The 15,103-nt window shown below is 38.0% G+C and overlaps 1 protein-coding gene across 1 annotated transcript; it reads right to left on the bottom strand.

The window, feature by feature from the left end:
- Nucleotides 1-11,607: 11,607 nt before the first annotated feature.
- Nucleotides 11,608-12,613, bottom strand: LOC108137525. Its single transcript, XM_017259243.2, has 2 exons — nucleotides 12,509-12,613; nucleotides 11,608-12,429 (listed from the first exon to the last, which is right to left on the bottom strand). Coding segments are annotated over exons 1-2 (336 nt in total). The 5' UTR covers nucleotides 12,511-12,613; the 3' UTR covers nucleotides 11,608-12,095.
- Between the last annotated feature and the right edge of the window lie 2,490 nt (nucleotides 12,614-15,103).

Raw genomic sequence — 15,103 nt, 5'->3', positions numbered from 1 at the left:
CGACCAACTAACACATCGTATTTCAAATACTTGTCTAAAATTACGTGTAACAAAATCTCAAAACAGTATTGTTCAATATTTATTTTGCATAAAACTTGTTGAGCGCTATAAATTGCATCGTTACTTATGCCATTGAGTTTTACAACATTATTAACTCTTTTCCCTTTAAATTTATGGGCGACACTTTCCTTGACCAGTGAGCATTCTGCACCGGAATCGAAACAAAATGGAACAGACTCACCGGATGCCTTTATTGTTCCAGAGGGTGGAGCTACTGCGCAGATATCCACTCGCTTCTCAAAAATTCTTTCGCATCCACCTGATCGGACTTTAGGACATGCGGATGCAAAGTGCCCAATTTCGCCACATTTGAAGCATTTGACACCAGATCGATCTTTCACACCCGTCGTATTTGTGCCGCTGTAGGTTTTGCCTTTACTCTGGCCCTGCTGCAAACGTGCCCGACATTCGGCATATTTATGCCCAACCTTTCCGCAGTAGTTGCATTTCACCAGGGACGGAGATTTGAACTTTTTGCGATCCGAGCCAGTTGCATCGTCTTCTATGCTACGCTTCATGAAGGAGTGTGCCTGCAACTGTTGTTGTAGCTCATTGCGAGTTTTTACATTGGTGGTAAAAATCCAGCGCGCCAACTTGCTGTCAACTTGAGCCATGTGAGCCAAAGTTACGGACACAGCTATTTCTTCTAAATCCTTGGCTTTCCATTTAGACATAAGCATCGTGACAATCCGGCTGCCGTATTCAGCAAAGCCTTCTTCTGGTTTCGGTCGACCCTTCAATACATTGAGAACCATGCCAGCAGAGGTTTCAATTCCAACAAAACGCTGAAGAAACAGTTCCCTGAACTGCTCCCAAGTGATGCCTGCAAAGCATATTTGTGAAAGCCACTGTGATGCGGTGCCTTCTAGTGCTTTACTTAGTGCTATCACCAGATTGCTACCTTGGAGAACGTTATCAGCAAATATAAGGTCCACCGTGCTGCACCAAGATGAGGGCTCCACTCCAGCCACGTCAGGGTTAAATTTTGGTAAGGTAATGTGTGAAGCTTTACCATCGGATTGCGGCGCCTTTGGAGTCTGCATGTTTTTAATTATTTCCATCAGGTTGCGATTTTGCAGTTCCAATGCTAACAAATGTGGATCAGTAGGCAAAGCAGATCCCACTTCTGATGTCGGAGAAGGCTCATTTATTTCCATTTTTCGGACGCAGCAAGTTCTGTTCGTTTCAGTGGCGTGATCGTAACTGAACTCACTACGCACATTCCAAGTAATTTCACAAGTTTTGCAGATCATAATGCTATCTCTTTTCTACGCCCCTACGAACAGACCTTACTCAACAGCAGAGGATGTCACTTTTCCTTAGCTGTTGCGCGTTCTGAAAACCACCGTTAGCGACATCGTGTCGCCACTCAAAATGTACATGCATGCACAATGGTCAAACTAACCATTCTATGCCACACATATACAGTGGGCAAATTAATCATTCTACGACATATATCATACATGTAATTAATGTTCAATACACCTTATCTTGCCATCCCTTGGCAGAATGTTCAGAAGAACACAAATATTCATAAAGAATATTATATGAGCTCTCTTTGAGCCATAATTTAAGAACTGTTACTTAAAACAAAACAAGGGTGCAGTTCATAGCACTTGTAATCTGTAAGTGCAGGCCACTTGAGGTGCCCAATATTCTCGCCTAAGATGTGTCTCACAACCTGCTACCCCTGTGCGGGGACAAAAGATAAGTCTCACGCTCAGGCAAACAGAAGCGGTCTCTGCATTGGACATAGACAAGACTAGAATAAGCAGTCGCAAGACCATCGAATCATGTACTTCGGCCACTTTTAGGCCAGACTCACGCACCCAGAACGGGCTGTCTCTGGAGAATAAATTGGTGTTGTGGTGTCCAAATCCCAAATCCCTTAAAAGAGAAGTTTCTGTTATTACCAGGGAAAAATACAATTTGACCAGTTTAAATTGTAAGAGTGTAACATGCCTAAAATTAAATTCAGCCTGAAAGCCGACTTAAGTTTCTGTTGTAAGCCAAGCTCAAGCGCTCGTTGCCAATTAAAAAACGCATTCGATAATGGGAGCAGCTGAGCCAGAGGTTCTTTGAAAAGCTAATTTTTGGCACCTCTCAGCCAACAGCTGCCACGAAGTTCCTGCAGCTAGCCTAGCTGACCAATTCCCGGTTCCGGGCACGTTCTTCTCTCTCAAACCGTCGAACCAGTTTGACCTGCCAGCTCTCCAAAATTCAAAGTGCACTAAAATAATCTAGTAAATGTGTGTGTTTCATCCACAATTATCAAATATTGTGCTGGCACTATCAAAGTAAGTGCAATTGCATAAAGTTTGTGCTAAACTGACAGTTCCCTGAGGTCGAATAATTTGACCCTTCTAGCGCTGCCGCAATTGTGCGACTGCAGCAGCCAGATCCACTCATCGGCATTATTTTTGAATACGGGAGCTGAAGAAATCATCAGCAGACCTTTTTTGAGCGCAAATCTTACGTATGTGTAATGAACAAGAAATTCTCCGGTCAAGTGCAGTGTCTAATAGTGCGTTCCATTAGGTTGTGTCCCACGAGTTTTCACATCGAGGTGTGTGTTCTAAGAAGCACCCCTTCAGCAGGTCCAATCTGTCGGATAACTAAAAGATGGGCTCCAACATTCACATTCAGGAGGATGACCACCTAAGCCACTCTTATCTAACTAATTTGTAGTATAGGCAGCATCCGCGTGGTATATCGTGTCTAACCTTACTTGGCATACTGCCAAAACCGCGCTTGTGCGATCGGGCGTATCCTATATTTCTTTTTTTTTGTTGGTGCTGCCTTTGCCAACCATATCATCCAGATTAAAAATTGCCAAATTAATTAATTACAAGAAAGGAAGCAAACTTCGGCAAGCCGAAGTTCATATCATCCAGATTAAAAATTGCCAAATTAATTAATTACAAGAAAGGAAGCAAACTTCGGCAAGCCGAAGTTCATATACCCTTGCAGCTATTGCAAGAATTAAATATTTTTGAAAACATTAAAATTATGATTTACTTGCGTATATGTTTAAAAACATTGAAGCTATGATGATTTGCAGCTCTATTATTATATAGTTATTTTATATATTTATATTATTTCTATGGGAGCTATATGATATAGTCGTCCGATTTTGATGAAATTTAAACCGTAATTTATATTTAACCATTACTATATGTCGAAGAACTGATAAAAAAAATTAAAAAACACAAAAGTTATAATTTTTTTTGTATTTTTTTCCGATTGTTCCTATGGGAGCTATATGATATAGTCGTCTGATTTTGATGAAATTTAAACCGTAATTCTGAAATACTTAACCATATTATATGTCGAAGAACTAAAAAAAAATTAAAAAAACAGCAAAGTTATAATTTTTTTTCATTTATTTTTCCGATTGTTACTATGGGAGCTATATGCTATAGTCGTCCGATCCGGCTCGTTCCGACTTATATACTACCTGCAATAGAAAGACAACTTTTGGGAAAGTTTCATGCAGATAGCTTTAAAACTGAGAGACTAGTTTGCGTAGAAACGGACGGACAGACGCTTCTGCAGCTTCCGAAACGTAGGATACCTTCGTCCACACCGATCCGCAAGTTCCGATTTAAAAAAATGGCTTCGCTGACCTTTCCAAGCGAGCATATACTCAAACTGCTAGAGGTTTAGAGGTGTCTTTATTGACCGCTAAATGAAAAGTAGCTCGCCTCAAGACTTTGCCTCGCCTTTAGCTGTGCAAGGCTCACATTTTAGGCCGTTGCTAAATTATCCCGTTATCAGCAGATATAGTGTCCCGTGGATGTGACATTGATTAGTTAACAACGTGCGGTGGGTTCGGTGGGCCTCTGTTCTTGCTCGACACAGAAATTAATGTAAATCGACATTTTGAAATGCCGGCTGAAGTAGTCAAAAGAATTACGGAAAACGGCACTAGTTGTCGTACATAGCTTAGAGCCAAATTATATCCTTAAAAAAATAGAGTCCTTTTAGTCGCACTTAAAGCTTCTGAGAGTTTTCGTGTGGGTCTTTAATGGTGCCGAAAAGCAGTGGAGGATCGGGTGGCAGATAAATAGGTTCGGGTGGCGGACGCAGGAAGGAGTATACCGGCGAGCTGTCCATCGGCTGACCCCTTTGTCCGTGCTGTTTGAAGAACGTCGTCACTTCAGAGGAGGCGGTGTTTGCGCACTTGGCGGTTTTATTTGAAATTTCTAGTTGTAAGAAGAGAGCGGGAGACAAGTAAGCTTTTATTCGCTCTTGCGAATTTGCCTTGTCTCTCGCCCCTTAGCTTAACATAGTTATGTTCGCCAAATAAATCCGTCCCTACTGCAATCACTCTTTGTTAATGCAAAATCGTAATAAACTTTCACCTTATACTTATGTACTGTTTAGAAGAACACAAATAGTCATAAGCTGCAAGATGAGCTCTGGGTATGTCATGTTAATATATCTAGAGCCATAATTTACGAACTGTTACTCAAAACAAGACATGGGTGCAGTTCTTAGCACTTGTAATCTGTAAGTGCAGGCCACTTAAGGTGCCCAATTTTATCGCCTAAGATGTGTCTCACAACCTCCTCCCCCTGTGCGGGGACAAAAGATAAGTCTCCCGCTCAGGCAAACAGATGCGGTCTCTGCGTTGGCCAAAGACAAGACTAGAATAAGAATCTTAAAAACAAAGTTTCGATAAATAAAACAGTTTTAATTCAGAATTCAATGTAGAGATTGTGGTAAGAAACTCAGAGTTAAGGCCAGCACCTTAAGCATTACAGGGTAAATGAAATGACTCTGCTTTCAAAAAAAATAAGCAAAAGGAACATTATAGAACATTTTCATTTTTTTTTAAATAAAAAAATAATAAAACATTTTTGTAAACGGTGGGCGGATATATTTTTTGCGGTTATATTTTTTTGTGGCGTTTTCGAGGCCAGAAACATCGAAAAAGTGATTTCGAAAAATAAGCGTATTCGAAGCTAAAACATCAAATAAGTTATTGACACTTAAAAAAAAAAAACCAAAAAAAAAAAAAATACGACAAAGAAAACATAAGTATCGCACATAAGCCGGACCACACATTAAAATCTATATACAACAGAACAAAATCAAAGATAAATGAAATGGACAAAAAAGACGTAATATATAAAATACCGTGCAACGGCAACAACAACGAAATATGCAACATGATATATAAGAAACAACAAAATCTAAATTAAAAACTAGGCTAGCAACAACATAACAACAACAACATAAATCGGACTTCAAAGCTAGACATCATACGAACGCGCAAAATACAGCACTCATGTCCCACTGTGCCAAGAGTAATCACTCACCGAACTTCGAAGAGACGAGTATTTTATCTATAGAACAACACTATGCCAAACGATTCACCATAGAAATGCTACATATCATAAAAACACCTACAGACATACGGATGAACTACAAAACGGACACTGACAATTGCGCTCATTTATATAGACACTTACTAGGGAAAGAAAAATTAGTTAACAACTCCACGTCACCAGACGCAGACGTGTAAATTAAATGTATGTGAAATGTTAATTGTTTTCTGTTTGTTAAAAATATTAAAATCGTTGTTATTACTTTATAGTTGTCCTGAAGACGGTTGCCGAAGAGCAACCGAAATATATTGACAAATAACCAAAATTAAAATAATTTTGTTTTTTTTTTCAACATCCTGACCTCGAGCCGGCTAACAATTAATATACTTTAGAAAGGTCGCCAAAACCAACTATATAAAATAACGGAAGGCACGCCGATAGCATAACAATCCAAAATGGGATATGCGGAAATTAAACGTAATTACTACAAAGCATGACCAACGATTAACAATTTTCAACTGACGTCAACTAAATTAACCAAGTTAAATACAAACATTAAATTTCTTTTAAAATGTAGGAAGACAAAACTAATACCCAAATTCCTAAAAGGCAGCACTAGGAGCCACAAATTGTTTACAGACGATAGGATATACATTTTGACATAAACAAATTACTGGACAAACACACACATTACTAGCATATGAAAATATTAAGCTTGCTAATCAAACATAAACATCATATACAAAAAAAAATAATCAAAAAGAGAGAGGATAAGAGAAAGATGTTACAAAAACAATTAGACCCGAACGACTTCACATCATTTATGGAGAGCGAGCAGAACATTACCAAAAAAATAACAAAAACAACCAAGATAAGACAAATAAGGAAACTAGAAAGACTGCAGATGGAACGGAGCAAAGTTCTAACAGACAACAAAAAAACAGCTGATTGGTTTGTAAACAAAACGGACACCGAATTCCCGCCAGCAATAAAATCACTTTTGGCGAAGGGTCCAAAGTTCGCGCTCCCATTAGAGAAGAAGAAATTCCCTCTCTTAAAATACATTGCGGACGGAGAGTAAGTCCTCAAAACTATTATTGACAAAGAGAAACAAGAAGAGGCGCGAACCCAATTCTCTTTGCTTATCAAAGACCACAAAACATCACACAAAGAAAGTGCATTTGATCGTGCGATACTAGACACAATGGGACAAGCAAGGAGATTTCTTAAAGAAAATGACGACACTTAAATATTGACCTCAGACAAAGGTAACAAGACGGTAGCTATGAACAAAGATGACTAAAACCAAAAAATGAAGGACATATTAAAGGATATGAACACATACAGGACATTAAGGAAAGACCCCACCTCTAGACTACAAACAAAAAATAACGAAATAGTGGACAAACTATTAAAAATGGAACTTATCTCAAGGATCGAAAGAAATAAGTTGACAACCACCACAGCTTTACCACCACGAATATATGGACTACCCAAAATTCATAAAAAGGGAACCCCTCTACGACCAATCTGCTCCTCCATCGGATCACCATCCTATGCACTATGCAAATACATAATTGACATATTAAAAAACATAACAATAGACTCCAAATATAACATAAAAAATTCAGAAGAATTCAAAGACAAAATCAACAACACATATATTGGCGACGATGAAAGATTAATTTCATTTGACGTAATTTCATTATTTCCGAGTATACCGACAGATCTAGCACTGGATATAATTAAAAACAAATGGACAATAATACAAAAACACAGTAAAATACCGCAAACAATATTTATGGACATAATAAAATTTTTTATTCAAGAAAACAGATATTTCAAATTTGAAAACAATTTTTACACACAATTAAAAGGAATGCCTATGGGATCGCCAGCATCGCCGGTCATTGCAGATATTGTAATGGAAACTCTCCTGGAAAACACGTTAGAAAAATTAAGACAACCTCCAAGATTACTGACAAAATACGTAGATGACCTGTTCGCAATCATTCAAGAGGATGACATTAAAACTACACTGACCATGCTCAACTCTTTCACCAATAATATAAAATTTACAATGGAACTAGAAGAAAACGACCAAATACCTTATTTGGACTCAGTAATAATTAGACGTGGAAATCGATTAAAATTAAAATGGTACAAGAAACCAATTGCGTCCGGACGAATCATCAATTTGAACTCCAAACACCCAAAACAAATGATAATAAATACAGCTAGAAGCTGTATACATAGAATGCTCAAATTTTCAGACACGGATTACCACGAAGAGACGGCCCAGGAGATAAAATCAATGTTGGCAGACAATGATTTCCCAAAACACAAATTAAAAACCTTATTATCGGAACACAAAACAACAAAACAAAATAGCGTTAAAAACAATAAAAACAAAAAATATATGTCAATTACATACGTCCCGGCATTATCCGAACGTGTAGCGAAATCGGAATGCTACGACAAAGAAAACATAAGTATCGCACATAAACCGGACCACACATTTAAATCTATATACAACAGAACAAAATCAAAGATAAATGAAATTGACAAAAAAGACGTAATATATAAAATACCGTGCAACGGCAACAACAACGAAATATGCAACATGATATATATAGGAACAACAAAATCTAAACTAAAAACTAGACTAGCACAACATAAATCGGACTTCAAAGCTAGACATCATACGAACGCGCAAAAAACAGCACTCATGCCCCACTGTGCAAGAGTAATCACTCACCGAACTTCGAAGAGACGAGTATTTTATCTCAAGAACAACACTATGCCAAACGATTCACCATAGAAATGCTACATATCATAAAAACACCTACAGACATACGGATGAACTACAAAACGGACACTGACAATTGCGCTCATTTATATAGACACTTACTAGGGAAAGAAAAATTAGTTAACAACTCCACGTCACCGGACGCAGACGTGTAAATTAAATGTATGTCAAATGTTAATTGTTTCTGTTTGTAATTATTTTATAGTTGTCCTGAAGACGGTTGCCGAAGAGCAACCAAAATATATTGACAAATCACAAAAATTAAAATAATTTTGTGTTTTTTTTCAACATCCTGACCTCGAGCCGGATAACAATTAAGAAAAAAATAAACCCAATAAAAAAAGAATTGAAATTAAACAAAAAATTTAATTTAAAATAAACTTAATTTTTTCCTCTTTTCTTTAACCAAACGAATCGTTTTGATATTTAACTTTCATTAATTAATTTACATTCCCTTGAAGCCCATTTAATTGACGTGCTCCGCAAAATACGATTGGAGTGGATACAAGTGGATTCTCCATGATAAATTCGAATTATTTAAGATTGTCGTATTACTCAGTTGTAGGTTTGCATGTCGGTGTTTGTTTGTACATTGTGATTTTAATTAATTAATTTGGCAATTTTTAATCTGGATGATATGGTTGGCAAAGGCGCCCACCAACAAAAAAAAAAACAAAGATAGGATACGGCCGATCGCACAAGCGCGACTAAACCGTTTGCCAAGTAAGGTTAGACAATGTATACCACGCGGATGCTGCCTATACTACAAATTAGTTAGATAAGAGTGGCTTAGGTGGTTATCCTCCTGAATGTGAATGTTGGTGCCCATCTTTTAGTTATCCGGCAGATTGGACCTGCTGAAGGGGTGCTTCTGAGAACACACACCTCGATGTGAATACTCGTGGGACACAACCTAATGGAACGCACTATTAGACACTGCACTTGTACCGGGGAATTTCTTGTTCATTACACATACGTAAGATTTGCGCTCGAAAATGGTCTGCTGATGATTTCTTCAGCTCCCGTATTCAAAAATAATGCCGATGAGTGGATCTGGCTGCTGCAGTGGCAGCGATGCGGGTCGCACAATTGCGGCAGCGCTAGAAGGGTCAAATTATTCGACCTACAGGGAACTGTCAGTTTAGCACAAACTTTGTGCAATTGCAATTACTTTGATAGTGTCAGCACAATCTTTGATAATTGTGGATGAAACACACACATTTACTTGATTATTTTAGTGCACTTTGAATTTTGGAGAGCTTGGTGGTCTAACTGGTTCGACGGTTTGAGAGAGAAGAACGTGGCCGGAACCAGGAATTGGTCAGCTAGGCTAGCTGGAGGAACTTCGTGGCAGCTGTTGGCTGAGAGGTGCCAAAAATTAGCTTTTCAAAGAACCTCTCAGCTGCTCCCATTATCGAATGCGTTTTTTAATTGGCAACGAGCGCTTGAGCTTGGCTTACAACAGAAACTTAAGTCGGCTTTCAGGCTGAATTTAATTTTAGGCATGTTACACTCTTACAATTTAAACTGTTCAAATTGTATTTTTCCCTGGTAATAACAGAAAGTTCTCTTTTAAGGGATTTGAGATCACAACACCAATTTATTCTCCAGGGACAGCCCGTTCTGGGTGCGTGAGTGTGGCCTAAGAGTGGCCTAAGTACATGATTCGATGGTCTTGCGACTGCAATAGGGGATGCAAACTAAATGAAACAACCTTATACATTGAGTTCTGAATTAAACTGTTTTATTCTTTTAAACATTGTTTCCAAGATTCTTACTCTAGTCTTATCTATGGCCTACGCAGACCGCATCTGTTTGCTTAAGCGGAAGACTTATCTTTTGTCCCCCGCACAGGAGCCCTTGGTGCAGTGTGAGGGGCACATCTTAAGCGATGATATGTTAGCTCAAGTGACCTGCACTTACAGATTACTAGTGCTATGAACTGCACCCTTGTTTTGTTTTAAGTAACAGTTCTTAAATTATGGCTCAAAGAGAGCTCATATAATAATACTTTATGAATATTTGTGTTCTTCTGAACATTCTGCCAAGGGATGGCAAGATAAGGTGTATTGAACATTAATTACATATATGATATACATATTTATTTTGTTAGCATTGCATTGAATGTATCTTTATTTATCGATTTATTTTATTTTGCAGCTAAGTTATGGATTGTAGCGTGTAACGTTCGACTAAAGTGCAAAGTACTTTAATGTTTTCAAGGATCTGTATTGGCTGCGCACGCTAAATATTCCGGCTCTAGCTCGTCGGCTTGGGGGGTGGAGGTATTGCTCGTACAGATCTTCACACTGTCTACGTATTACAATTAATAAAATCAGAATTGAGCGTGCATGCGACAAAATCAGAAGCTAGATACTTAACCGGAAGAAAAGATGCATAAATTAGAAAAGAAAAGTTTTGAGAAATTATTGAAAGGAGATAGTGTAAAAGAAACAGAGAGAAATTTGTTGTTTGCGACGCCGTAGAGCCAAATTACGCTCGCATATTGCCCACCCTACCTATGACCACCTGCCGCTAGAGCATAACTCTGGTGATCCCTTTTATACCCTACGACCGCAGAGACATCAGCTGAGTTCAGTTATTTAGATTTTTTTTTTAAGCTTCCATTTTAATATTTAATTCAATTGCAAGTAACATATTTAAGTTTTCTTAGATAATTTACGAAAGGGACAACAATTTCGGCGAGAGAAGATAAAATATAATACGCGTAAATTCTCATGGGTAAATACTGGGCTTCACAGGTGTATATAATTATTAATGTACAGTACATATGTATAGTAAAAATAGTTAAAAATAATTATAGGGTATATTAAACAAAATGATCTTTAAAAATAAATAACTAGTTATATGTTCAAGGAAATTCAATAATTTGTTCTTTCATGATTATTAATACTCATTCTTAATTCATCATTCATCAGTGGTTCGCTAGTTAATTACTTTTAATTTTATTTAAAACTAATTATTTTTTCTTTTTAAAGGAAAAAAAATGCTCAGTGTAAATTCATTTTTTTTTTTTGGTTTAATTCATTTTTTTTCATAGTTAATTTTAGAAGTAATGGATTTCTTAAATTTTCGGCATTGATATATATATGTATATTTTTTTTTGTTTATGAGAATATAATTGGCACAGATATTTTGGTTTTTTTTTATAATTCAAAATAAAGGTAAAACAACTCACACAGCGGGTTCCTCGGCGGACGATTGATCTTCCGACGCAGGCAGGCTGGAAAAGAAATCAAGGCATTTCTGCTTTGACATGGTTATTATTTTATATAATAAAATAATATAATATAATATATATTATATTATATGTGCACTTATAATCATTTCATAATTTTTTTTTTTTTTTTTTTACAAAACGAATTTAAGAAAACTTTTGCAGGGAGATAGGAACCGTAAATTAACCGCGCACTAGATGAATCATAACTTAATTTAAATCTTATAATTATTTAATTAAATTAAATTTTTTCCATAACAAAATTATTGTCACTTCAATATTCAATCGCATTCTTTTAATACATTTTTTTTTCTTTGATTTACGTTAGCACATGTTAAGGAATTTTTTTCCAGTGTAGCCTGGTTGGCGGATATGCACGTGAACATTTTTCGCAAGCTGGATTTTTTTTAGGTTACAAATGAGGTTAAGATCGAGCCCAAGCGTAGTTTTTACATTGTTTTTTTTTTAAATTTGAATTTGGGTTAGGGCCGATCTAATTGGACATTTTTTTTTCCTAGCCTATAGGCTTATTTGGCCGAGATAATTTCTCGTTAAATTAAGTGAGAGAGTGCTCCCTGCTCTTGCTGATCACTGAACAAAATTGGGGTGCTCCCTGTTTCAACTGCTAATCACTTAACAAAATTTGGGGTGCTCCCTAAGGCACTGCGGTTCGCTGGCAAAGGCGGGTGCTCCTCAGGGCGGATCCGAATCGCTGGCCAACGGTGGTGCTCCTCCGGGCGGATCCGAATCGCTGGGCAGCGGGGGTGCTCCTTTGGGCGGATCCGAATTGCTGGGCAGCCTGGGTGCTCCACAGGGCAGATCCGGATCGCTGGGCAGCGTGGGTGCTCCACAGGGCAGATTTGGACTGCCGGCCGATGTGAGTGCTCCCTGGAACGCTGGCGAAAGTTAACGGGGCCCATTGCACATGCGCTTGTGCTGGTACGCCGTGGCGGCGGTGGCTGCCGTATCGGGAAATGTAAAATTTCAGCCTTTTAAAAGAAATCGAAAATTCAGCTTGAAATCGAAATTTCGCTTGAATTATTCGCGGGAAAAATACCGCGTGTATACATTTTTTTTCACCACTTTGCCAAATGGGAACGAATATAATTACACACGTCTGACTGCCACGCCGGTTTAATTAAGAAGGAAGTTAAAAAATCAGGCGGCGTCGGTTGCGGCCTTTTCTAGAAATTTCTGCCAGCTGAGAAATCCGCCATTACGGCTTAGGACAAGCTTCTCAGCAACAGCTGATTGTAGAACTATCTGGCATCACCCGCAAAAATACTAATTAGTATTTTTTTTGCTAAACACTAATTTCCGACACTAAATTTGGCTAGGCATCTGGCTACTCTCTAAAGGTCGCTAAATACAAAAATAATCGCCAGTTTTCAAGCCAAAACAAACAAACGTTCTTCAGGCGCCGCTACAGGATTTAACACCTTTGCAAACGGCCAAAATTCATTGACTTTTTTCATATTAAATAATGTTCTTACAATATGTTTGATATCGATCATACCGTTAGGTATGGCTGTTGGCAATTGTAATTATAATAATATAAATAATATAAACATATACAGCTATATTTTATAAGAAAAATAAATGTACGAATATGTCTGTCCAGTTTGAAGAAAATTAACATGAAATTGAACCCATTGAATCAAAATTTCAGATTAATAAAATATTTTTTAATTCGAACACAATTTATGTTTGGCGTATGTCATAACCATTCAAAGAAACAAGGGCTAACAATAACTTCCGGAGTTGTTGTTATTGGTGATATTATTTTTGCAAATGGTCAAACACGTGGTATGGAAAAACGGAATAAAGATTGCTATTCGAACTCTGCTTTTCAGTGCCAAATAAATTTTACGTTTATTAGGGATACAGTGCTAAGCGATCAAAATAATAATATTTTAATGGCAGCATTTTTTAATAACACTAACCCTTTATTGAGTGGAATAAATATAGATATTTTTGATTTACGGTCAAAAATGTTTGATAATATTGAACAACAAGATAGTGGAGATTTCCGTCGACATCTTCTGAGGAGTTGAATAACTTCCCAAAAGTTAAAAAGCAAGCAGAATAAACGAATGCAAGCAGTGGCTTACCAGTTACCAGTTACGCGGTGAATTCGCCCTTAGTAACGGTAGTGCGGGGAGAGAGTGGTGCCCTGAGCACCAGACAATGACAGGGAGAGTCAGAGAGAGGCGGCAATTAAAGGGAACATCGAAGGGCCGTGTTCAGAAGGAAGTAACGGGACGGCACCGGACTTCGGACTTCTGATATTGGTGCCGTGCACAGAGGGCAAAAAAATAGAGTCCTTCGACAAGGAACCGTGCCTGCCTACAATGACTGCATTGGCGAAATCCGGCGTTTGCCTGATCGGTCTGGAAGAATTGTACAAGGCCCTGGTGCGACTAGCCCGGAAGGTCGCGCGTTTCTTCAGCTAGTGTCTCGAAAGACGTATGCGTTAAGAGCACAGCAGTTAATCCGCTAGAGTCCCAGAACGGCAGCTTACCAAATCGCGAGCGCTACGCCAACAAGGAGCGGAGCCAGTCAACATATCCGTAGCAAGGACAACGAGGACACCAAGGACGACGAACAACAAGCGACTTTCGAGCAGCATATACGTCGAATTCTAAAGTCTGCGGGAGAGAGGGTAGGCTTCTGAGCTAGCCGCACGATATTTGCAGCGATCAGATAAATCAAGAAAATAAGTTCGTTACAATCTATCTTTCTTTGCAACAAATTAAACAACTTTTTAAGCATAAGCATGTAGAAATTTTTAAATGCTCCAACTGCGATTATATTTCTAATAGAGGTGTAATAAAAATCGTGATTGCTCAACCTTATATTCCTAAGAATGAAAAAATACAATAAATTAATTTACATACATTAATTATGGTGCTTGGCAAAATATTAAAAACAGGGTGTTTGAACATTGCAGAAGTCCTGTCAATATCAAAATGTTCTTAGCCCCGTAAAAGCAAAGAGCTGTACATAATTTTTTATGAGAAATAAGATTATGGATTTCGCATACAATTTTTAAAATTTTTGTTTGGCGAAAATCCCAATACTACCCTCCCCGAGGGTGCTGACTGGTAATAACGCTACAATGCCTGATTTCAGGTGGCGTTTAGCTAAGAACTGTGTGCTTTGGGATTTTTATTCACATAGTTATATGGAAAAGACTCTGGGTTATGGCATCGGGGTACTACAACAGTAGTTACAAAAAAACCGAAACATTGTTTTTAAGATTCTTATTCTAGTCTTGTCTATAGCCAACGCAGAGACCGCATCTGTTTGCCTGAGCGGGAGACTTATCTTTTGTCCCCGCACAGGGGGAGCAGGTTGTGAGACACATCTTAGGCGATAATATTGGGCACCTCAAGTGGCCTGCACTTACAGATTACAAGTGCTAAGAGCTGCACCCATGTCTCGTTTTGAGTAACAGTTCGTAAATTATGGCTCTAGATATATCAACATGACATACCCAGACCTCATAAAATCTTGCAGCTTATGACTATTTGTGTTCTTCTGAACAGTACGTAAGTAAAAGGTGAAAGTTTATTACGAGTTTTCATTAACAAAGAGTGATTGCAGTAGGGACGGATTTATTTGGCGAACATAACTATGTTAAGCTAAGGGGCGAGACACAAG

This window comes from Drosophila elegans, unplaced genomic scaffold (genome assembly GCF_018152505.1).
Source record: "Drosophila elegans isolate 14027-0461.03 unplaced genomic scaffold, ASM1815250v1 contig_377, whole genome shotgun sequence".
Classification (NCBI taxonomy): Eukaryota; Metazoa; Arthropoda; class Insecta; order Diptera; family Drosophilidae; genus Drosophila; species Drosophila elegans.
Note: the sequence above shows the minus strand (reverse complement) of the source record. Positions and strands in the feature narration are given on the sequence as shown.